This window comes from Corythoichthys intestinalis, chromosome 2 (genome assembly GCF_030265065.1).
Source record: "Corythoichthys intestinalis isolate RoL2023-P3 chromosome 2, ASM3026506v1, whole genome shotgun sequence".
Classification (NCBI taxonomy): Eukaryota; Metazoa; Chordata; class Actinopteri; order Syngnathiformes; family Syngnathidae; genus Corythoichthys; species Corythoichthys intestinalis.
Window position 1 is genome coordinate 70,693,964 of NC_080396.1, and position 26,195 is coordinate 70,720,158.

The 26,195-nt window shown below is 39.7% G+C and overlaps 1 protein-coding gene and 2 non-coding genes across 3 annotated transcripts in view; all 3 read left to right on the top strand.

Moving 5' to 3' along the window:
• Window positions 1-26,195, top strand: part of iqsec2b (IQ motif and Sec7 domain ArfGEF 2b) — a 119,378-nt gene that overhangs the window by 71,276 nt on the left and 21,907 nt on the right. The window contains exons 2-11 of the mRNA XM_057821980.1: window positions 10,721-10,964; window positions 12,600-12,917; window positions 13,040-14,064; window positions 16,966-17,127; window positions 17,198-17,320; window positions 17,386-17,552; window positions 17,619-17,758; window positions 19,416-19,541; window positions 23,609-23,708; window positions 23,786-23,947. Coding sequence (XP_057677963.1) covers window positions 10,721-10,964; window positions 12,600-12,917; window positions 13,040-14,064; window positions 16,966-17,127; window positions 17,198-17,320; window positions 17,386-17,552; window positions 17,619-17,758; window positions 19,416-19,541; window positions 23,609-23,708; window positions 23,786-23,947 — 2,567 coding nt within the window. The remainder of the gene's footprint in view (window positions 1-10,720; window positions 10,965-12,599; window positions 12,918-13,039; window positions 14,065-16,965; window positions 17,128-17,197; window positions 17,321-17,385; window positions 17,553-17,618; window positions 17,759-19,415; window positions 19,542-23,608; window positions 23,709-23,785; window positions 23,948-26,195) is intronic.
• trnav-cac (transfer RNA valine (anticodon CAC)) lies at window positions 1,146-1,218 on the top strand. Its single transcript has one exon. It is a non-coding gene; the product is annotated as a tRNA-Val (tRNA).
• trnav-aac (transfer RNA valine (anticodon AAC)) lies at window positions 2,157-2,229 on the top strand. Its single transcript has one exon. It is a non-coding gene; the product is annotated as a tRNA-Val (tRNA).

Consider the following 26,195-nt stretch of genomic DNA (forward strand, 5'->3'; position numbering starts at 1 on the left):
GTAAGTTTAACAGCAAGGCTTTTTGTGCTGTCCAACAGCGAACTCTTGTGGTCGCTTTGCGACATGGTTTATTGTTTTCTTGCCAGTTCATTATGGCTGCACGTCTCGGGCTGATAATGTTGTGCTTATATGATCCTTGGACAAGATTTGTCCGTAAGTATGGTTGTTGTAAAGAATGTACATATTATGTTAGTAAGCGAAATGTTATATTTTTTGTATGAGACGCTTTTTGTTTGTGTTTAGTAAACCTGTATAGCGTGCTAAGCTAACGTTGTTGCTAATGCAATGCTTGTGTACTTTTTTTTGTCGTTTTACGACGGTCTAAAGAGGACAATGGTTTGAGGCCATTTTATTAATAAATCAGATGAAAAAGGAAGAAGTCTAATTATTAAGGCGTCGTTCACTAGCTGTCTAGCTTTGGAAAAAGTAGACGCTTCGGAGTGAGGACAGCATAGACAGATTTAAATGACAGTAGAGTGAAATGCCCACTATAGTCCTTATGTACCGTATGTTGAATGTACAGTATATATATCCATCTTGTGTCTTATCTTTCCATTCCAACAATTTATTTTACAGAATATATATATAATTTACAGAAAAATATGGCATATTTTATAGAGGGTTTGAATTGCGATTAATTGCGATTAATTAATTTTTAAGCTGTAATTAACTCGATTAAAAAGTTTAATCGTTTGACAGCCCTAATATAAATATATAAATTGTTTTTCTCACTATTTTGTACTGTATATAACTTGTTTTGACCATAGTATGTGTAAAGACCAAAAACGCCTATGACCATACCCGCTGTTTGTGTTGAAGTGTCAAATATAAAACTATTCAATCTTATGTTTTTTTCTATTGAATGTTTATCCTAACAAGTTGAATATTATCAAGCTTCAAAACGGTTGGTCGAGCATGTTTGGTTGTCAATGGGACATTAACGTTACAAATTTAGAAAAAAGATTTTGGGATTTTTTGGCTTTTTGGGTCCAAAATGTGGATTATAATTGGTCAGTGAATAAAACAACAGTTTGGACATGAAGTTCAAGGTGTCCTGAAATAAGGGACCCAACTTGGTGAACAATTTTTCCTTCGAAATATAGTGGCAATGTCCAAGACATGCAAATTTGGTTCAAATCTACAACGTTTCCGTAGTGTAGTGGTTATCACGTTCGCCTCACACGCGAAAGGTCCCCGGTTCGAAACCGGGCGGAAACATGTTTTCTGGAGAGGTATTTTATTATTCTTGCTAGATTTACTGCAATTTGCTTGATTAATTGAAAAAATATATCGCACAAAACAGGTGTGCGATTCCCGGTCGTGTCGCTCCATTTAATTGAGCAACTGTAACTACTGGAGGGTTATATAATGGGATATAAATAAAGACAAAACTGTACTTTATCACCTAATAAGCTAGCTTTAAACCCGCATTGACTCTGTTACCATGCATTAATTATTAGCAACGTTTGTATTTAATTGTATCACTTATATATGTTATTTCTGTTTTGGATTTATGGATTTATCAGTATTTTCCGTCCCTGCTGTTTTTGTTGTCATTTTCAAAGCATTTTGGCCCATATATGTTGTTGTAAAATGTGCAAACCAACAATAACTACATGTCAATGAAGTTAACACAAGATAACATTTTAATCAACAATCGAGTACATTACTAGGGTAGAGGTTCGGTCTCGTCATTGATAGAGACAGCATAACCTGCATGAACTCTTTTTGCTGGTGATGGAACATTAAAGAGACCAAACAGATGAGGTGAACGAGGATCAGGGCTACATTTCTCACGAATATAAACCTAATTAATTAATGTGCTAGGCTAAATTAACAACACAGATTAAATCTGTATTACTTAATTTCATGTGAATTTCTGTGAATTGGACCGAGTTTATCACTTGTAGACGTCCAATCCATTTGAACTGGGAGGGTTCAAATGGGGCAGACGCCTAACGCAAAAGATATCATGTTCGAGACCGGGCGGAAACAACATCTTGTGTTTTTTTTCTCAAATGAGATGTTGTATATTCTTTTTAATTTATTGTTAATATGCTTGCTAGATTGATTGCAAATTACCTGGTGTGGATCAAAAACCTCGCTGTGACCTTTCTTTCGATACATTGAGAACTAGTGCTGACATTGACCTCAACGTTTCCGTAGTGTAGTGGTTATCACGTTCGCCTAACACGCGAAAGGTCCCCGGTTCGAGACCGGGCGGAAACAGTTTTTCTCTTTTTTTCCTCAAATGATATGTTTCATATTATTTATGATCTATTGTTATTATTTTTGCTAGATTGATTGCAAAGGAGTTTATTTGGATCACAAACCTGCTACTGGCTCAGGATACAGTTGTAAATCAGTGCTGTAACCTTTCTCTGGTTGGACTGAAAAGTAAAGTTGCACCGATACCGATACCAGTAACGGCAGGGGGCGCCGATCCGGCCCGAATTGGTGGTATCGGTATCGACGAGTACCAACATTTAGGGCGCCGATAACCATCTACTGGCATCACTTGGACGCAAATGTACTGTCCTCCCCACGTGAGGTAACTTCCCAAACCCTGATGCATGACATTTGTATGGCTTTGTCTCAATTTACCAATCGAAATTAACACCTTCGTTTTCAATATTAAGGCTGTTAACTACAACGCATTTCCGCGATGTTACACTGCTCATCTAACATGGCATTCACAATCGATCAGCATGCGTAAGCTAACGCCTGTTGACATAATGCTGATGGGATCAGAAAGGTTAACACCGTGGGAGACTAAGCAAACTCATGGTTTCATGATGAACAATGAGTGGCAAATTAAGAGCGGCGTACTGCAAACTCGTTCTGTTTATGAAACTCGAATGTCATATGCTGGTGTTGTGCAGTCATGAGCAGAAGTGACTTCTGTGGCCAGAAAACACTCTAGCGGCGCAGCGCGCACACTAGATATAATCAAATAGCTACCTAGATGTCCTATGTTAGATCCCATGCCAACTCTCGCACGCACACACTAGATATCATCAAATAGAAACCTAGATGTGCTACATTAGATCCCATGCCATTAGCTGCGTGAGCCCAGCGCGACGCGTAGTCCATATACTACATTGATGAATTAGAAACCGCCATGACTGAATGGAAGTTAAGCAGGCCAAATCAATCCATACCAGTGACGATAGATAATGCTGCAAATACTGTTAATTCAGTACATGTTACAGATGGACTCGGACCACAAATAGGATGTTTTGCTTATATGGTAAATATAGCTGCTAAGAGAGCTGCAGCAATCAACAGTGTGCCCCACTTTACAAACAGTAAAGATTGTTCTCAGCACTTAGATACAAAATTTCTACAGCTCAGTAAGAAGTAAGCACATAAATATTATGCACTAAAATGCTTGTTTACTGTTTACTGCACTGTTATTTTTGGTTGTTAGCAAATAAAAAAAAAATAATAATAATCATAATAATAATAACAGTTGTATTTTCTGTTTCAGAGCATTAAATGTATTGAATTGTATCGAAAATAGTACCGAACCGTGACTTAACTGTATTGTTGCATCCCTTATGTATGTATGTATGTATGTATGTATGTATGTATGTATGTATGTATGTATGTATGTATGTATGTATGTATGTATGTATGTATGTATGTATGTATGTATGTATGTATGTATGTATGTATGTATGTATGTATGTATGTATGTATGTATGTATGTATGTATGTAATTTTTATTTTTTGCAAACAGAGTGGTATCGGAATGGTATCGGTATCGGCAGATACTGCACAGCCAGGTATCTATATCGGTATCGGGCCCAAAAAATGGTATCGGTGCAACACTACTGAAAAGTGGTGTAGACTGGGGTCCCATGGTTTCCGTTGCGAGTGGTTATCACGTTTGCCTAACACGTGAAAGGTCCCGGTGCAAAACTGGGCGGAAACCTGCTTATTATTATTATTTTAATTCTTGTTATATGTACTGCAACTTGCATGATTGGGGACAAAAAGTGTTTTTTAGCGGGGTTTATTGTAGTACTTGCAAGGAATAATTACTGTCTACTATAGGATTATACAGAGCCTGTAACGTAGGGTTGCCACCTTTTAGAAATAGAAATATGGGACGCCCCCCCCCCAGCGCCCAAAACTGTACAGCCAGAAAAAAAAAGACATCCCCAGAAACTCATAAAATGCATAGAAATGTATATATTGTATATAAATGTATATATATATATATATATATACACATATCTTCCGGATTGGTTCAATACGGAATGCAAATTTTAATTCGCAAACACGGATCGTTCCTTATTTCAAGGGACGGGTGGCAAGCCTACTGTAAAGGGACATTGACAGAAATAAAATAAACCATGTGGTGCGCACCAGGTAGTATGTGGTGCACACTAGAAACTATCTGGTGCGCACCAGAATGGTTCTAGTGCGCACCAGAAACAATCTGGTAAACATTAGTATTATATAGCATTTAAGCTAGCAGATTTTTGCTATGCAAGTTAGCCAATTGTTCTTTTTTAAGATCCTCATTTATTTTTTTTATATCGTTTGAGGCTAAGGTCAGGCGTGCATCGGACACCAGCAGTTTCTGTGCGCTAAAGATGATAATACAGGATTTAGTTGCGCTTTACTTCAATCTTGGACTCAACTAGTGCCTGAGCTTAGCCTCAAACGATATAAAAAATAAAAAAAATAAATCAGGATCTAAGTACAACAAAAGAACAATTGGTTAACTTGCATAGCAAAGGTTCGCTTGTTCATGGTTTAAATGTATTTTATTTCTGTCAAAGTCCCTTTAGGGTCTCCGTAAGATTACTTAATTTTAAGTACAAATGTGCTTACTTAGTATATTATTTTCTCATTGTATTATATTATTATCCTTCTGATATTGACTGCAAATTTCTTTTTTTTTTTTTTTTTTTTTTTTAAACCTGTCCTGTTCAGCTGTTTGACACGGAGAATGGAACTCTAAGTGTCCGGTTGGTCTGAACAGATTTAATGTTTCACATTGAGAGTATGACATACTCCCATTGTGATCATTCAACATACCTTGCTTATTATGGCAACGCAGCGAACAGGAAGGGGTTATATACTTCAACTTTCTTTTGAATTAACAAGTCTGTAAACATTGTTTTTTATTTTTGGATTTTGGATTTTAATTTAAAAAAAAAAAAAAAAATGAGGAAAACATAATAATCTTAAATATATACTTACAGTGCCTTGCAAAAGTATTCGGCCCCCTTGAACCTTGCAACCTTTCGCCACATTTCAGGCTTCAAACATAAAGATATAAAATTTAAATTTTTTGTCAAGAATCAACAACAAGTGGGACACAATCGTGAAGTGGAACAAAATTTATTGGATAATTTAAACTTTTTTAACAAATAAAAAACTGAAAAGTGGGGCGTGCAATATTATTTGGCCCCCTTGCGTTAATACTTTGTAGCGCCACCTTTTGCTCCAATTACAGCTGCAAGTCGCTTGGGGTATGTTTCTATCAGTTTTGCACATCGAGAGACTGACATTCTTGCCCATTCTTCCTTGCAAAACAGCTCGAGCTCAGTGAGGTTGGATGGAGAGTGTTTGTGAACAGCAGTCTTCAGCTCTTTCCAAAGATTCTCGATTGGATTCAGGTCTGGACTTTGACTTGGCCATTCTAACACCTGGATACGTTTATTTTTGAACCATTCCATTGTAGATTTGGCTTTATGTTTTGGATCATTGTCCTGTTGGAAGATAAATCTCCGTCCCAGTCTCAGGTCTTGTGCAGATACTAACAGGTTTTCTTCCAGAATGTTCCTGTATTTGGCTGCATCCATCTTCCCGTCAATTTTAACCATCTTCCCTGTCCCTGCTGAAGAAAAGCAGGCCCAAACCATGATGTTTGACAGTGGGGATGGTGTGTTCAGGGTGATGAGCTGTGTTGCTTTTACGCCAAACATATCGTTTTGCATTGTGGCCAAAAAGTTCAATTTTGGTTTCATCTGACCAGAGCACCTTCTTCCACATGTTTGGTGTGTCTCCCAGGTGGCTTGTGGCAAACTTTAAACGAGACTTTTTATGGATATCTTTGAGAAATGGCTTTCTTCTTGCCACTCTTCCATAAAGGCCAGATTTGTGCAGTGTACGACTGATTGTTGTCCTATGGACAGACTCTCCCACCTCAGCTGTAGATCTCTGCAGTTCATCCAGAGTGATCATGGGCCTCTTGGCTGCATCTCTGATCAGTTTTCAAATCTACCAAGACCCGGCCGTCCTTCAGTTTGGAAGGACGGCCGGGTCTTGGTAGATTTGCAGTGATCTGATGCTCCTTCCATTTCAATATGATGGCTTGCACAGTGCTCCTTGAGATGTTTAAAGCTTGGGAAATCTTTTTGTATCCAAATCCGGCTTTAAACTTCTCCACAACAGTATCTCGGACCTGCCTGGTGTGTTCCATGGTTTTCATAATGCTCTCTGCACTTTAAACAGAACCCTGAGACTATCACAGAGCAGGTGCATTTATACGGAGACTTGATTACACACAGGTGGATTCTATTTATCATCATCGGTCATTTAGAACAACATTGGATCATTCAGAGATCCTCACTGAACTTCTGGAGTGAGTTTGCTGCACTGAAAGTAAAGGGGCCGAATAATATTGCACGCCCCACTTTTCAGTTTTTTATTTGTTAAAAAAGTTTAAATTATCCAATAAATGTTGTTCCACTTCACGATTGTGTCCCACTTGTTGTTGATTCTTGACAAAAAAATTAAATTTCATATCTTTATGTTTGAAGCCTGAAATGTGGCGAAAGGTTGCAAGATTCAAGGGGGCTGAATACTTTTGCAAGGCACTGTAATATTGAAACACAGTAAAAACAGTAATATATATATTTTTTTTACAATTTTATTTATTTTTTGTATATAAAATTAGATATATATAATATCTAATTTTGATATTACATATTATATATACTTTAATAGCTAATTATATATATTATATATTTTTTATAATATAGTACTGTATAACATAACAAAATTGTAATAAAAAATAATAATAATTTGATTGATTAATAAATATAAAAGTGATATATTTAATACAAAATAATACACCGTAATTTCTGGACTATAAAGCGCACCTGATTATAAGCCGCACCGGCTAAATTTCACAAAATTTCATAAATAAATCCACATATATGCCGTAACAGATAGCCCCGGGTGTCCATATCTTAACATTGGATATTTACATAGATGTTTCATAGAAATATTTGATTGATCAAAAATTTTATTAGCCAGATAAACACACATCAACGTCACCAACTCGTGCTGTCTGAATGCTTCAAAACAAACTAACTTTAAAAAACAGGTCACTATATGTAGAAAGCTATTTAATCCACTTTACCTTGTCTTCTAAACTTGAAGTGGATGAAATCCTCTTAAAACGGTTGTAGCATACTATGGCAATAAAGTCCTCTGATTGCCAGTTGAAAACAGCTACCATAATTTTCGGACTATAAGTCGCTACATTTTTCCTTCATTTCGAATCCTGCGGCTTATAGTCCAGTGTGGCTTATTTGTTTATTACAGGTAACACTTTATTTGACAGCGGCGTCATAAGACTGTCATAATTATGACATGACACGATCATGGGCGTTACTGAATGCTTATGAAAGATGTCATAAAGTGTCACTCGGCAAATTATGTCACCAACTCCATTTATGTCCAGCTAGGATCTTTTAGATCGATTCAAAAGTGAGATAATTTGCTGGATAACACTAAATGACATCTTTTATAAGCATCCTTCATTGCTCATGACAGTGTCATGTCATAATTATGATTGTCTTACGGCGCCACTGTCAAATAAAGTGTTACCAAATACTATAACTAGCATTTAATGAAACAACTGGAACAGTAACTGCAGAAATAATTAGCACAGAACATGAATTTTGATTGTTATTTACATCTGTAGCGCTGCAATGCATGCTAGAAGACATGTTGGACAACAACAGTGGCAGCAGAGGTGGAATGTCTCCCCCTAGGGAGCAGTGATGGCCAAAGCTTTGCAGCCCATTGGTTCAAAGCTTCTTGATGGTTCATTTGGTCTTATGACAGTCGTATGATGCTGCTATCAAATAAAGTGTTACCAGTTAATATCTTTTGGTGTAAAAATCCCATAATACAGTGATAAGTGCGGCTTATCTATGAACAAATGCTGTTTTTGTGTCAAATTTGTTTGGTGGGGGCTTAGTCAGTTGCGCCTTATAGTGCAAAAATAACGGTAATCAACGCTAGCATCGCGTTCTCTTGTCGTAGCAAATTGTGGATGTCCATCAATTTGACATTTTTCTTTTGTAGAAGCATATTGTATCAGATGGAACCATATTCATCTATAAAATCCTGAGTTTTGAGTAAGTCTGAAGAGCTTCTGGCAAGCTTTATATGCTTTTTCTATGCTAGTGTAGCAGCAGAGAGCTATGGCATGGCAAAATTGGAAAGCCATTCTTTTACGATATATCTAATTATCATTTTTTTGTTATTTATAACAAGAAAATATGAAGCTCGTTTGTAAAAAAAGTAATAATAATAAAAAGCCGTTTCCTTATAAAAGCCTCTGGGCAGAAATTCCGAGAAAAAAGTAGTTGCTTATAGTCCAAAAAATACGGTAGATGTAAAAGAATAAGTTTTTTATTTGTTTTTTTTTTTTTTTTTTTTTTTTACAATTTTATTTATACTTTTTGACATTAACAATAATCATTGCTGTATAAAACATTTCTACATTTTTCACCACAAAACCCATGTGAAAACAAAACGAAACAAAAAAATACACAAACACGCAAACATTAAAAAAATAAACAATAATAAATAAAGTGCATTGAGAATCATTTGAGCAGTTAAATTGTTGTAAACTGTGGATTTTTTTTTTTTATATACAGGTTGGGCTGCAGCTAATGACATGACACTGTCATGGGCATTAATGAATGCTTATGACAGATGTCATCAAGTGTCATCCGGCAAATTATGCCACTATCTCTATTTATGTCCAGCTCGGATCTTTTACATCCATTCAAAAGTGAGATAATTTGCCAGATGACATAAAATGACATGTGTCATAAGCACTCAATGATGCTCATGGCAGTGTCGTGTCATAATTATGATGGTCTTTTGACCGTCTTATGGCGTCGCTGTCAAATAAAGTGTTTGTAAATTCCATAACTAGCAATTAATGAAACAACAAGAACGGACACTGAAAAAATCATTAGCACAGAACATGAATTTGATTTGTTATATACATCTGTAGCGCTGCAATGCATGATAGGATGGCAGCAGTGGTTTACTGTCTCCCCGCAAAAAACATTGATGGCCAAATGAAGCCTCTTGAAGCAATCATGGCTGTTCATTCGGTCTTTTGACAGTCTTATGATGCCGCTGTCAAATCAAGTGTTACCGGTTGATACCTTGTGGTGTCAATATCCCATAATACAATGAAGACAGCTGCGGCTTTTAGTCCAGTGTGGTTTATGTATGAACAAATGCTGTTTTCGTGTCAAATTTGGTGGGTGGCGGCTTATAGTCAGGTGCGCCTTATAGGGCGAAAATTACAGTAATAATCGAGTGAATAATCGAGTAATCAGGATTAAGAACATTTAATGCGTTGCAGAATCAATTGCAGAATCCATTTTAGAAGATGTAAAACAACTACACTAGAGGGCAGTGTATCCACCCAAATCAATAAAACTAATTGCAAACACTTTCAAAACAAACCATTACAATGCCACTTTAAACGACTACTCGAAGCAGCAAAATTTGATTCGAAGCTCTTTTCTAATCGAATTACTCGAGTTGATCAATTAATTGTGGCAGCACTATTGGCAGGTAGTCCCCAGGTTACGACAGACCCGCCTTACACGATTTCGACTTTACGACACCTGCATCTTGTTTTTTTTAAATATTGACTTTTGTTTTGTGATGCATGCTTTTATTTTAGCGCAGGAACCGTAAAACAGGAAGCGAGGGCATGTATGGACGAGCCAATTGTGGCCGAATACTTGAGGCGAGTTTATGTAATTGTTTTTGATAATGTGTGGACGCTAACTGATAAATGCTATTCGTTTATTATTGCTGTATCAGCAGCTACTTGTTTGAATGTAAATCTGAATTGGTGTTCTTGAAGATGAGACTGATTTAATTTCATTTTATTTTAGTTCCATTCTGCAAGTGTTGATGTCATGAGCAGCTGAATAATGCCAGCATACCACACGGATGTCTGAAATTGTCATTTCGGAGCTTAGCTCGCTGCCTAGCGAGGACTTAGCTCCAACGTATTGGCGAGGACAGTACAGTGATGTATAATCCATGTTTTTGAATAGTTTTTTTTTTTTTTTTTTTTAATTTAGAGGGTTTTTTGAGGTATTGAAAGGGTTAATTCCGACTTACATGGCAATGCGGGTTACATCGCCAGCGCAGGAACGGAACTTGTTCGTAAACCGGGGACTACCTGTATTTGTTTTTTTTCTCCAATAATTTATTTTGTTATTAAATATAAATATTTTCCCCATTTTTGGACAGTGGAAATTGGATATTAACTTTATTTTAGCGAAAAACACAAGTTCCATGCACTTTTGCGGGCCACACAAAATGAAGCAACGGGCCAGTTCTGGCCCCAGGGCCGCCACCTTCGCACGGATTTAGATGCTTTTTGTAGCGTTGACAAATCGATCCACCCTTTCTTCTCCAGTGCGGAGGTGGAATCCCAGTTTCCGGGGGAGTCTGGCGCCCGCCGGCCGGCCCCTGCCTCCGTTGCCCCGTCCCCCGCCTCCAGGGCCCCGCCCACCTGCTCTTCGGCCGACTTGGCCTGGGCCTTGCGATCGCGCCACCGTCCCGCCAGCCTCGCCCTTCGCAAGCAGGAGGAGGAAGAGAACAAAAGATGCAAAGCGCTCTCTGACAGTTATGAACTCTCCACAGATCTGCAGGATAAGAAGGTAACCAACTTTAGTTACGGAACGCAATTGAAACTGCTTTGCTCTATGGTTCACTTCCTGTAGATTTAAGGTCACTTCCTGTTCTTTTTGGGTTATGTTTGGTACATCAGACATCTAACACCGTCAATGGTACTCAAAAATGAGGATACAAAGCCAGTCCTCAAAATTTAAATGAATCGGACGTCTATCGTTGTGAATAGCAGGCAACGACTTCATTTTGGGTCACATCCTAGTTCATTATAGGCTAGTCAAGAGAAACCTCCTGTTGATTCTAGGCCGCTTCCTTTACAATTTGGATCATTTCCTGTTGATTTTCGAGCATTTCTGTGTCACTTCCTGTTGAGTTTCAGGCATTTCCAGGTCACTTCTTGTTGACTTTGGAATATGTCCTGTTGATTTTCGAGTATTTCTACGTCACTTCCTGTTGATTTTTAGGCATTTCCTAGTCACTTCTGGTTGACTTTTGAAGATCTCTTGTTGATTTTAGAGCATTTCTGGCTCACTTCCTGTTCATTAGCCACTTCATGCAAATTTTCGAGCATTTCTGGGTCACTTCCTGTTGATTTTCAGGCATTGACAGGTCAGGTCTTGTTGACTTTGCATAATTTCCTGTTGGTTTTAGAGCATTTCTGGGTCACTTCCTGTTCATTAGCCACGTCATGTTGATTTTAGAATATTTCTGGATAACTTCCTGTTGATTTTTCAGGCATTTCAAGGTAACTTCTTGTTAGCTTTGGATGATTTCCTCTTGATTTTGGAGCATTTCTGGTTCACTTCCAGTCTATTGGTCACTTCCTGTTGATTTTCATGCATTTCCAGGTCACGTCTTGTTGACTTTGGATAATTTTCCTTTGGTTTTAGCACATTTCTGGGTCACTTCCCGTTTATTAGTCACTCCCTGTTTATTTTAGAGCATTTCTGGGTCACTTCCTGTTCATTAGCCACTTCATGTGGATTTTCGAGCATTTCTGGGTCACTTCCTGATGATTTTCAGGCATTTCCAGGTCACTTCTGGTTGACTTTGGATAATTTCCTGTTGATTTTCGAGCATCTCTGGGTCACTTCCTGTTTATTAGCCACTTCATTTTGATTTTCGAGCATTTATGGGTCACTTTCTGTTCATTGGTCACTTCCTGTTGATTTTCAGGCATTTCTTGGTCACTTCTTGTTGACTTTGGAAGATTACATGTTGATTTTAGAGCATTTCTGGGTCACTTCTTTTTTACCTTTTATAATTTCCTGTTGAGTTTTGGACATTTCCTGCTCAGTTTTTGTTGAAATTGGCTCACCCCCAGTTACTTTTGGCTTTGGGGCATATAAAGGTAACTTTCTGATGATTTTGGGCTATTCCTGGGTCAATTCCTGTACTCTTTAGTCCACGTCCTTTTAATTTGGGTACAATTAAAGGAAGGTTGTTGTTTTTTTTTTGGTCAAAAATAATGACCACCAATTGAGATTTTTTTTTTTCAGCTCCGGATTGAATTGAATGGAAATGTTTACGTTAGAGTTGAATGTGCTGTTGAAAATGAATGGGGATTTTTTTTTTCTAATTTTGGTAGAATGGTACGCTTTTTTGTCAATAACTGGCTGAGCAAAGTAACCAAGTCATCCAAACTATCCATCTTCTCTTTGCAGGTGGAAATTTTGGAGCGAAAGTACGGGGGCTCTTTCGTGAGTCGGAGGGCGGCCAGGATCATCCAGACAGCCTTCAGGCAGTACCGCATGAACAAGAACTTTGAACGGCTCCGAAGCTCCGCCTCCGAGAGCCGCATGACGCGTCGCATCATCCTCTCCAACATGAGGCTTCAGTACTCTTTTGACGAGCGCCAGCCTCAGCAGCAGGCACAGACGCAGACCAACTTCACCCACAGCGTGGCTATCGGACCCCCACATTCCCCTGACCCCCACCGCCCGGGAGACTTCTCCCGCTTGGAGGATACCTTCTCCAAACAGGTCAGTCGTCGAGTAGTTTTACCACACCGTACTTCATACTTATACTACATTATTTTGAAGTAACATTGCTTTTACGCGAGTACAACTTTTGGCTACTCTACTCTACCCACCTCTGCACTCAGGTCAAGTCCCTAGCCGACTCAATCGACGACGCTCTGACCTGCCGCGCAGGTCGCGACGACTCCCGAGAAGGCGGTGGTCCAGTTGAAGATTTCGGGGAGTGTTTATGGGGCAGGGGTGGCGACCCGTCCTCTCAACGCAGTTCGAGCGAGCGAGCCCGGGGTGTCGGCGGGGGGCTCAGCATGCACGGAGACAGCACGGCAACTTCCTACAGCGATGTCACACTCTACATGGATGATGGGGCGCCATGCTCCCCACTCTCTCCGGACCGGGCGCCTAGCAGCACCGACACAGAATACTGGGGCCCCGGCGGGGGCGCGGGAGTTCGTGAAGACAGCAGGGACACAGAAGGAGGGGGCAGCAGTAACAGCCGGCGCAGTACCCCGTGCACAGAGTGTAGGGACTACCGTCTGAGGGGGGCGCATCTACCCCTCCTCACCATTGAACCGCCCAGCGACAGCTCAGTTGACATGAGCGACCGTTCCGATCGGGGCTCTCTAAGCAGGCAGCCGGTCTACGAGCGGGAATCCGGGGCGGGGGCCGGCTCTCCTCAGGGAACCCTCAAACAGTCCACCGACGCACGAGCCCAGGGTCAGATCCGGGCCGCCGGCAGGGTCATTCCGGCGCACGTTCCCCAACGAGTGGCCACGCACCACCAGCGCCACCACCACCACTCTGTCCACCGGCACCAGTACCCGGACGGTCCCTCGCCATCTCCGTTGCCCCAGAACCCCCCCGCGGCCCCTCCATCGTCCTCCTCGTCAGCGGCTCCGCCCTCCGGGGGGGGTTCAGAGCAACAGTGCTGCTCGGACGGAGACAATGACTCTCTCAACTCCAGCAGCAACTCCAACGAAACTGTCAACTGCAGCTCGGGTTCCTCGTCGCAAGACAGCCTCCAAGAACCGCTGCCCCCTCTAGGGAAGCAAACCTATCAGAGGGAGAGTCGGCACAGCTGGGACTCACCGCCTTTCAATAGCGACGTGGTGCAGAGACGCCAATACCGCATCGGCCTCAATCTCTTCAACAAGTAAGAATCTGTCCATTTGGGGGCACATTTCAGGATCTGTCGTATTATCAACAGGTACAATATATCAATATGACGATTGCAATCATTCCAAAATGTTATAGACATGCTCTCGCCTATAATCGATATCGTATTAAACTAGTGTCACTGTTTAACCCTTCATAGGGCATTCGGTTAAATACTATGATATATTTTTAAAGTTCAAATGAACAGGAAGTGACTCAAGATCAACAAGAAGTCACCACAAAATTCCACAAAATCAACAAGAACTGACCCAAAATGAACATATGACTCTGAAATGGCTCAAAAGCTGATCAAAAGTGCACCAAAACCATACGCAGAGATTAAAGGGCGGGAGGGACATCATGTAATTGACTTTATAATGTAGAAATTTAAAATTAAGACTTTGCCGGTAAAATGTTGTTTACAAAACAAACAACAAAAATGAATGGAATGAACAATTTAAAAAAAAAAAAATTTTTTATAATGGGTCAAAATTCATTTTCGAACAGATCATGTGACGAGCAGCTTCGAGACAGTCATTTGCTTTGCTAAGCCAAAACCACCTCAGGATAGAAGAAAAAAGATGTAATTATTTTCAAACCTAAGCTTTCAAAAGCGACAACAACTACTGAGCGAGAACCAAGGATTGAAGATGTGGACCATGAAATGCCGGAGAGCACTGCCAAAATGGTGAGCGGAGTTTCAGTTTGTCCCACTAAAGACGCTAATTGTACAACAGAGCCACAACCGGGCATACCATATTCAACAGATGACGTCCTTGGCCCAAAGCATAGCTGTCCTAAGCAGTCTGATTTAGAATTCCCCTCAAAAATGATGGGACACGAAAAAACGCTCATTTTGAATGAATGACTAGAAACTGAAATTTCTGGAGATATTACTATGGGACTTTGCTCTGGGGAGATACAGATCTTAACCCCATCAAGGTTGATTTGGGGACATTTCAGGGACATGTCCTGGTCATATCAGGTCAATGTAATGTAAATGCTCTTGAAAATGAATGTGAAATTTGGACATACATAGAATGGAATCCAAGTACATTGGCATCAATATAATCAACATACATACATTGGTATGAAAATGTTTCTGAACCTTTTGGAATTTCTCACATTTCTGCATAAAATTACCATCAAATGTGGTCTGATCTTTTTCAAAATCAGACAGATTAAAAAAAAAACTGTCTGCTTTAACTAAAACCACCACCACCAGGTTTTCATGTTTAATGAGGATAGCATGCAAACAATGACAGAAGGGGGAAAAATAAGCAAGTGAACCATCACATTTAATATTTTGTGCCCTCCTTTTGGCAGCAATAACTTCAACCAGACGCTTCCTGTAGCTGCAAATCAGTATGGCACATCGATCAGGACTAATCTTGCCCGATTCTTCTCAACAAAACTATTGTTGTTCAGTCAGATTCCTGGGATGTCTGGCATGAATCGCTGTCTTTAAGTTATGCCACAGCATCTCAATGGGGTTCAAGTCTGGACTTTGACTTGGCCACTCCAGAACATGTATTTTGTTCTTCTGAAACCATTCTGAAGTTGATTTACTTCTGCGTTTTGGATTATTGTCTTGTTGCAGCATCCATCCTCTTTTTAGCTTCAACTGTCTGACAGACGGCCTCAGGTTTTCCTGCAAAACATCCTATTCCTATTCTCCCATTAATGATTCCAAGTTGTCCAGGCCCTGAGGTAGCAAAACAACCCCAAATCATGATGCTCCCTCCACCATGCTTCACGGTGGGAATGAGGTGTTGATGTTTGTGAGCTGTTCCATTTTTCCTCAACACATAACCTTGTGTGTTACTCTCAAAACAATTCAACTTTGGTTTTATCAGCCCACAAAATTTTGGCCAAAACTTCTCTGGAGTGTCCAAGTGCCTTTTTGCGAACATTAAACGAGCAACAATGTTTTTTAGACAACAGTGTTTTTCTCCGTGGAGTCCTCCCACGAACACCATTCTTGGACATAGTTTTACATATAGTTGATGTGTGCACAGAGATACTGGACTGTGTCAGTGATTTCCGTAAGTCTTTAGCAGACACTCTAGGGTTCTTTTTTGTCTCTCTGAGTATTCTGCGCTGAACTCTTAGCGTAATCTTTGGTGGACGGCCACTCCTTGGGAGAGAAGCAACAGTGCCAAACTCTCTCCATTTGTAGACAACTTCTTTGACTGTTGATTGATGAACATCCAGACTTACAGAGATGGTTTTGTATCCTCTCCCAGCTTTATACATATCAACAATCCTTAATCGCAGGTCTTTTGACCGAGCCATGATGCACATCAGACAATGATTCTCATTAAGACATTTCTTACCAGGTGTGTGTTTTATAGTGGGCAGGGCAGCTTTAAACCACTCATGAGTGATTGGTACTTAAAATGTTTGATAAAAATTGGTTTCAATTACTCTTTAAGTCTCCTTAGGCAGAGGGTTCACTTACATATTTTTCCCCCTTCTGTCATTGTTTGCATGCTAATCTCATTAAATATGAAAACCGATAAATGTTTGGGTGGTTTTTGTTAAAGCAGACACTGTATGTTCATCTGTCTGATTTTGACAAAGAGAAGATCACATTTGATGGTGATTTTATGCAGAAATGTGAGAAAATCCAAAAGGTTCAGATACTTTTTCATACCACTGTAGCCATCAATGGCATCTGTGTACATGGTCGTCAGTGCAATGTAAATGTAATTGAAAATGAATGGGAAATTTGGACGTACATGGACGTCAATGGCATCGACTTACATATACGTCAATGGAATCCAAGTAAATTGGCATCAATAGAATCGACATACATGGGGTACATGGGCGTCAATGCAATGTAAATGCCATTTTCTTATATGTACCTGTTGTTGACTCCTGTTTCTTGTCACGCAAGGAAGCCTGAGAAAGGGATTCAGTACCTGATTGAACGAGGCTTTGTATCAGACACTCCGGTCGGAATCGCCCGTTTCATCCTGGAGAGGAAAGGTCTGAGCAGGCAGATGATCGGAGAGTTCTTGGGGAACAGGCAGAAGCAATTCAACAAGGACGTTCTCGAGTAGGTCCCATCACGTTCAACTTCTTGCTTTTGGTCGACACGCAAAGAGCCTCCGTCTTCTCCGTTTCAGCTGTTTGGTGGATGAGATGGACTTCTCTGGAATGGACCTGGACGACGCCTTGAGGAAGTTCCAAGCTCAGATTAAAGTTCAAGGAGAAGCACAAAAAGTGGAACGTCTCGTCGAGGCCTTCAGGTCAGTGTTCTCGGGGATGGCGACGCTACGGCTGGTCGAACTAACGTTGCGCATCTGCCGCGCAGTCAGAGATACTGCGTGTGCAATCCGCTTCTGGTTCGGCAGTTCCAGAACCCGGACACCATCTTCATCTTGGCCTTCGCTATCATTCTTCTCAACACCGACATGTACAGCCCCAACGTCAAAGCGGAGAGGAAGATGAAGCTGGAGGATTTTATCAAGAATCTAAGAGGTGATGCAACAACAAGCACCGTTGCGCCATGTTTTTGTTGACGTTGTTGTGTTTTCCTCTCCCCAGGTGTGGATAACGGTCAGGATATTCCAAGGGACCTTCTGGTTGGGATCTACCAGAGGATCCAGAAATGGGAGCTGAGGACCAACGATGATCATGTGTCACAAGTGCAGGCGGTGGAGAGAGTTCTTGTCGGCAAGAAGCCTGTGAGCATCGCAAATCACCTGGATGGAGGATATTTTGACCTTTTTCGTGTTAACTTGTTCCAGGAACTGAAATCGACAGGAAGTGACCTTGCATTGAAGCAAAATAAACAGGAAGTCTTCGAAATGATGACCAAAAAAATTCACCAAAACCAATAGAAAGTGACCCAAAGTCAATAGCAAGTGTCCTGGAAGTGCCCCATCGTTAACAGTATATCACCCAAAATCAACAAGAAGTGACATGGAATTTGAGGCTATAGCAACATGAAGTAGCTTGGAATTGAAACTCAATCAACAGGAAGTGACCCGAAATGATTAGGACAAGACCTAGGAATGCCCCCAAATCAGCAGGAAGTGGGTTAAAAAATCAGCAAGAAATGAAATGCTCAAAATCAATAGAAAGTCAGTGGGAATCAAAGCTAATTGAACAGGGCCTGTAATTATTAGAAAGTGACCTGTAAATGCCCTAAAATTAACAGGAAACGGCCCAATATCAATAGGAAGTGACCATGAATTGAAGCTAAATCAACAAGAAATAGCCCGGAATAGAAGCTAAATCAACAAGAGTTGATGATCAGGAAATGACCTAGGATTGCCCCCAAAATCAACAGGAATTGACTTAGAATCAATAGGGAGTGACCTGTAAAGGTACAAAATTAACAGGAAGTAACCCAAAATCAACAGGAAGTGACCAGGAATCGAAGCAAAATCAAGAGGAAAGTTCTGGAATGGAAACTTAATCTAAAGAGAGTGACTTGAAATGATCACGACGTGACCAAAGAATGCCCCAAAATCAACAGGAAGTGACTTAAAATCAACAGGGAGTGGCTTGTAAATTTGAAAAGTTAAACAGGATGTGAGCCAAAATCAACAAGAAGTGACAGGGAATCAAAGCTAATCAACAGGAAGTGACCTGAAAATATTAGGAAGTGACCCCTAAATGTCCTAACATGAATGGAAAGAGACCCAAAATCATCAGGAAGTGATCTGGAATTGCAGCTAAACCAACTGAAATGGCTTGGAATAGAAGCTAAATCAACAGGAAGTGAGCCAAAATGACCAGGAAGTGACCAAGTATTGCCCCAAAATCAACAGTAAGTGACCTAAAATCAACAAGGAGTGACCTGTAAATGTGCAAAATTAACAGGAAGCGACCCAAAACCAACAGAAAGTGACCTGTAAATGCCCCAAAGTAAGCAGGAAGGGGCTGGATATTAACAGTATGTGACCCATAAACGCTCCAAAATCAACAGGAAGTGACCCAGAATCATCGAGAATTAACATGTAAATGCCTGAAAATAAATAGGAAGTGAGCCTAAATCAGTCGGAAGTCACCTAGAAACAATACCAAAAGACCTAGAGCAATTGGTGTCCACCAGCGCGAGCTTCAAGAAGTAAGGTGATCAAACTTGCGACCTGGAATTGAAGCTAAATAAACAGGAGGTGACCTGTTAATACCCTAAACCTAATAGGAAGTGACCCAAAATCAACAGGAAGTGACCTGTAAATGCCTCAAAATAATAAGAAGGGACCTTTAAATACCTCAGGAAGTGACCTGCAGAAGTTCTTGTAGTTTTAATCATTATTCATCCATTCATGATTGTTGGTTAAGTTTTAGTTGAATATTTCTTTTAAGTTGACGTGGCATTTGTGTTGTTAGGTGCTGTCCCTCCCCCATCGCAGGCTGGTATGTTGCTGCCAGCTGTACGAGGTGCCCGATACCAACAGACCGCAAAGAATTGGCCTCCATCAGCGTGAGGTCTTTCTCTTCAATGACCTTTTAGTGGTAAGGTGACATTTTCTTTTCCTCTTCACCTTGCAAATGTTGGCTTAGGGCAATGGTGTTATGGGGGGGGCTATTGAATTCTGATCCCATTCTATTGAATGGGATCAGATCTGACCCAAAACAAAGTCAATCACGTGTACTGACTTCAATGTTTTTCACTAAGATAAAATTAATGTCAAATTTACATTGAAATAGCGAATATTTTTTCTTTTTTTTTCATTTTAAAATAAATAACATGAAGAGAATATTTACTGTTTGTTTCCGTTGTTTTTTTTAATCAAATCCAAAAATGAAAAAAGTGCGTGCATGCATACATTTGTGCGTGCGTGTAGATGACATATGAGATAACACGCCGTAGAATTACAGTTGAGACATACAAAATAAGGAAACACATGTATATTAAACACTGTAAACGTTAGCATTGCTACATTGAGACTAATGGGGGAAAAAGACAACCTACTTTAGCCTGCTATAAAACATTGGCAGTCCTTCTCCAAAACGCAAACTTGCGGTTAAGAGGTCACACTTCAAACATTAAAAATCGATGGTTAACAGCATTTGCAAACGAAAAAAATGAAAGAAAAAAAATCTACGAGTGACACCACAAGCAATGACGAAAAGTGCTGAAAAAAAAGCTGAAAAAAATAACGCAGTTTGTAACACCGTTATACTCTAACGCCGTTATTAACAACACTGCTAATTGGGTATGGGACACAAGCGCAGGCATGATCAACCTGTCGCTGGTCACCATCGATGAGAGTGCCTAGTGATATAAAGGCCGAAAACCCTATGACTCATTGGAACACTACTGATGATGGGTCCCAAATTTACATCTTTCCCATTACGGCGACACAGCTCCCAAGCCACTCTCGACATCAAGGCTAACCTCATGTAAATACCATCTACAGTGGTATGAAAAAGTATCTAAACCTTTTGTAATTTCTCACATTTCTGCATAAAATCACCATCAAATGTGATCTGATCTTTGTCAAAATCACACAGGTGAAAAAAACTGTCTGCTTTAACTAAAGCCACCCAAATATTTATATGTTTTCATATTTTAATGAGGATAGCATGCAAACATTGACGGAAGGGGAGAAAAAGTAAGTAAACCCCCTGCCTAAGGAGACTTAAAGAGCAATTGAAATCAATTTTTACCAAACTATTTCAGTCAGATGTGTGCCCAATCACTGATGAGTGGTTTAAAGCTGCCCTGCCCACTATGAAACACACACCTGGTAAGAATTGTCTTGATGAGAAGCATTGTCTGATGTTCATCATGGCTCATTCAAAAGGGCTGTCTGAGATCCTGCGATCAAGGATTGTTGACTTGTATAAAGCTGGGAAAGGATACAAAACCATCTCTAAAAGTCTGGATGTTCATCAATCGACAGTCAGAGAAGTTGTCTACAAATGGAGAGAGTTTGGCACAGTTGCTTATTTCCCAAGGAGTCCACCTGAGATGATGCCAAGAGTTCAGCGCAGAATACTCAGAGAGGTAAAAAAAGAACCCTAGAGTGTCTGCTAAAGACTTACAGAAATCTCAGACACAGTCCAGTATCTCTGTGCACACATCAACTACAGTATATGTAAAACTATGGCCAAGAATGGTGTTCATGGGAGGACTCCATGGAGGAAGCCACTGCTGTCTTTTAAAAAAAAACAAAAAAAAAAAAACATTTTTGCTCGTTAAATGTTCGCAAAAAGGCACTTGGACACTCCTCAGAAGTTTAGCCAAATATTTTGTGGACAGATGAAACCAAAGTTTCATCATCAAAGTTTGGGAGTAACACACAACATCATGTGTGGAGGAAAAATGGAACAGCTCACCAACATCAACACCTCATCCCCACCGTGAAGCATGGTGGAGGGAGTATCATGATTTGGGGCTGTTTTGCTACCTCAGGGGCTGGACAACTTGCAGTCATTAATAGAAGAATGAATTCAAAAGTTTATCAGTATGTTTTTCAGGACAACCTGAGGCCTTCTGTCAGACAGTTGAAGCTAAAAAAAGAGGAGGGATGCTGCAACAAGACAATGATCCAAAACACCATTGCCATGTGGTGCCATGTTGGAACTTTCAGTGACCAATATGAGAGAGTGTGAGAGCTGCACAACAAATTTGAACACACCTGCTCCCTATGCACACCTGGACCCAGTAACACTAACGAGTCACATGCCATTTTGGAGGGAAAATTACAAGCAGTACTCAATGTGGACATTTAGGGATGCAGTTTCTAAGGGGTGTAGTAACTTTTGTTGCCAGGGGTTTAGATTTTAATGGCTATATTTTGAGTTATTTTGAGGGGGAAATAAATTTACTCTGTTACATAAGCTGCACACAGACTACTTTTCATTGTGTCAAAGTGTCATTTTGTCAGTGTTGTCCAATGAAAAGATATACTTAAATATTTGCAGAAATGCGAGGGGTGTACTCACTTTTGTGATCCACTGTACAATAAGTGTACTCAATGCTAATTTTGAATTCTTTATCATAATGTATGACAATGCGATTAATTTCAGTTAATCTCACATGATGGATAGGTCGAATACACGTTTTATTTTATATTTGATTTTATAATAGGTGTGCCCAATGCTACTTTTGAATTCATCATCAAATTATAGAACAATGGGATTCATCATACGTCTTTTACGTTTTTTTTCACAAGAGACATCTCCGGGTTCTGATTCAACTTAGCTCCAAAGCACAAAGCTGAAAATCCATTTTAAAGTAATAAAACTGGCCACTGGAGGGCAGTAGCATATTTGGTAAAACCCGCAACCCGATTCAACGGAACGAACGGCCGGGCCGCACGGCCGCGGCGCCGGTGTAAGACGACCGAATGGACGTCCAGGATGCCAGGCGACGGAACAACCGGGGGGATGCCCGGGATGCCAGGCGCGGGACGACCGAGCAGAACGACCGGGACCACCAGTGCAGCGGACAATGCCGTTAAGTCTGTGCTGCTCATCGAGCAGAGCCCTCGCCGCCGTGCTCGGCTGCTCATGTCCCCCGCACCCTCCAGTGTCCCGTACGGGAACGCGCACGGCCAAACCATTTCCCCCCCAGGAACACAAGTTCCCCAGGCGAAGTCTGCCACAAGGCACTGGTCACCACAACAGAAATACTCAAAAAAATCCATCTTTATGAGACAGGCGGCGATGAGGGAAAACTTTAGCCCGGCTGTCGCTGCCACAACGGCGTCATCGCTCAGTTAGTTATGTGTAAATAAATTGGTACTTTGCTATCAAAAGCTCTATTTGTGGCGTTGTTTCTGTTATTTTATAAAACGAAAACATTATTCAGATGTTTGGGAGCAAAAAATAGCTGTGTTAAAGTCAAAGTTATGTTTGAAATGTATGCTTTCACAAAAAGCTCAATTTCTCCGTTTTTTAATCAGATATTGGAAAATTGCTCAAACTAAGCTATTTTCTAACGGTGATTTCCAAAGAATGGAAAAAGATATGAATTTACCTTTTTCCTGCTGAAAGAAGAGAGTCTAATCTTTCTTTTGGTGGGTTCCATATTTCTATAGCAATAGAACAGAATTTTCTGTGGGCCTTGCAAAATCAGTCAAAATCCAGTAAAACGGCAGCGAAGGGGGCTGCACCGGTGAAAATGGCTGGGAGTGAATGAGTTCATCGGTATTTTGAATTATGATACACAGTTCTACTGACTTTTGTAATAGGTGTGCTCAATGCTACCTTCGAATTCATTACCAGCTTTCATGACACTGCGATTAATCTCACGTGATTAATAGGTAGTTTAAATTCAAATACATGTTTTAATATTGTAATAAGTACTAAATGCTACTTTTGCGTGCATTATCAGATTATACGACACTGTGATTGATAGGTATTTTAGATAAAAATACATAGTTCTATTAACTTTTATAATTGGAGTGCTGAACGCAACTATTGAATTTCATTATCAGATTATGCATATTTCTATGTTTTTTTTTTTTGGTGTCCAAAATGCTACTGTCTAATGTCGGCCAAATGCAAGACATCCCGCAATTCATCAATCAGGAGCAAACATCTGACAGCTCCTTCCCTGTCCTCATTAGGTGACCAAAATCTTTCAGAAGAAGAAAAGCTCAGTGACATACAGTTTTAGACACTCTTTCCCTCTGGTGGAGATGCAAGTTCACATGTTCCAGAACTCCTGTAAGAAACTTTTTTTTTTGGCATGTGAAGCATTTGCGCCCTCGTTTCGCCTCACTCTTCTTCTCTCCTTCTCTAAGACTATCCTCACGCCATCCGCCTGACCTCGGCAGTTTTGGGCGGGGAGAGAAAAGTTCTCATCGTTTTCTTGGCCCCAAGTCAGCAAGACCGCACGCGATTCGTTAGCGATTTACGGGAGAGCATCGCTGAAGTACAAGAGATGGAGAAATACAGAGTGGAATGTAAGTGCGCTATTTGCTGGCCACGTTGCAGAATAACGGGATTTTTACACAACGCTCTGGAATTGGAAAGATTGATTTAACAAATATAGTCCATAAAAATAGTATCAATAAAAAAAAATACGAAAGATGAAACAGATGAAAAATACAGCTGAAAATAAGCAAATCCTAAAATTAAACAAATATTGAAAAAATGAATTTTGACAATTTTGAGGTGAACGATGGAAGACCATTTATTTACATTTTTATTTATTTATACATCTAAAAAATAAAAGTCAACAAAGGAAATTAATTCAGTATACAGTATATCAATTAAAATTAAATAATAATATTTGGCGGTACGATGGCTGAGTGGTTAGCACGTCCGCCTCACAGTTCTGAGATCAAGGGTTTAATCCCGGGCTCTGGCCTTCCTGCGTGTTCTCCCCGTGCCTGCGTGGGTTTTCTCCGGGAACTCCGGTTTCCTCCCAAATCCCAAAAACATGCGTGGTAGGCTGATTGAACACTCTAAATTGTCCGTAGGTATGAGTGTGTGCGTGAATGGTTGTATGTCTCATTGTGCCCTACGATTGGCTGACAACCAGTTCAGGGTGTACCCTGCCTCCTGCCCGTAGTTAGCTGGAATAGGCTCCAGCACCTCCACGACCCTCGTGAGGAAAAGCGGCATGGAAAAATGACTGAATGAAGAAAAATAAATAAATAATACATTTCAAAAATAATACAAGGAGAATGTATTCATAGCTCAGCCTTATATTTTTGTCTCCCCCGAAAAAAAATGCTTTCATTTTTCATATATACAGTATATGGCGGAAAATATATATAGACGTATTTATGTGTGTGTGTGTGTATATATGTATATCAGGGGTCGCGTTAACCGAATATTTTCCGTCGTTTACCGATTTTTTAAAACGGTGATGGAAAAAACTGAAGTCCACCTGTCATTTTGACAGGTTGCAATTCACACCCCAGACCACAGGGTGGCGAGTGAGCATATTAATTTTTTTTTTTTTTTTTTGCGCATTTATCTACTTTTTTTTCTTTTCTTAATTGAACACTACACTACATACAAATAACAAATAATACAAAACAACTAGTTCACATAGAATACAACCATCTCAATATATTTACATCACAAGACATACAAAAAAAAAATAAATAAATAAATAAAAATAACTCAAGAGGAAATTAAGTACTAAACAATTTTGCATGAGCTTCTATAGTAGACTTGCATTCATTATTTTGTATCATATTAAGTGATGTGAAATATGATTCAAATTCAACCAAAAAAATCTTAAAGTTCGGATTTACTTTTTGAAATTTAGATTTATGAATATGAAATTTCCCTAGCAATATATAAAGATTTAATACAGTAAATATGTTTTTATCTTTGGATTCAAATACAGTAATGATCGCTTTTCCTGTCAAGTCAATGTTTTGTTTAGTTTGACATAAAATATATTTCTGAAGATCTGTCCAAAACTTTACACTAATGGGGCAACCATAAAACAAATGAGTCACGCTTTCAGGTTCAGTCATACAAAATGTACAGTTGTTGTCAATATCCTTAAAACGAGACAAGTACACGTTAGTCGGGTATATATTATGTAAAATTTTCAAGTGCAATTCCCGTACTTTGTTGGAAACAAACAATTTAAAAGGAACAAGCCACGCCTCCCTCCATTTTATATTATCAAACTGTGCATTCCAAAAGAATTTCCCACGAGGTACAATTCTCCTCTTACTATAGAATGATTCCCTTATATGTTTATTTGTACATTTCTTGCTTAAAAGATCTATATTATTTAAATAAAGGATCTCATTGTCAGCTAGGTCATTCTGTCCTGTGTACTCTTTCATTAGTTCTAATATTCCACTGGGGACGGAGTCAAACACAGAATGAAATTCTTTAAACTTAATGGGAAATCCCTTTTCTATTAGAAATTCTTCATAAGAAAGAAGCTGTCCATCAGCTTTAAATAAATCTTTCAAGTATATAATAGTTTTTATCAATCCAATTTTGTATGAAGAGCGATTTGTTCCTTTTTGTTATATACTCATTATTCCAGATAATACATTTGTGTGGAGAAAAATTGTGAGAGTGACATAACTTCCAAGACAACAAGGCTTGTTGATAAAAACCTGACATTTTAACAGGAAGTTTCGAGACCTTGTAATTACATGGCAACAGAAATCGAAGACCTCCAACCTTGTTAAAAATATTATTCGGGATGAAATACCAGATGGAATTTGG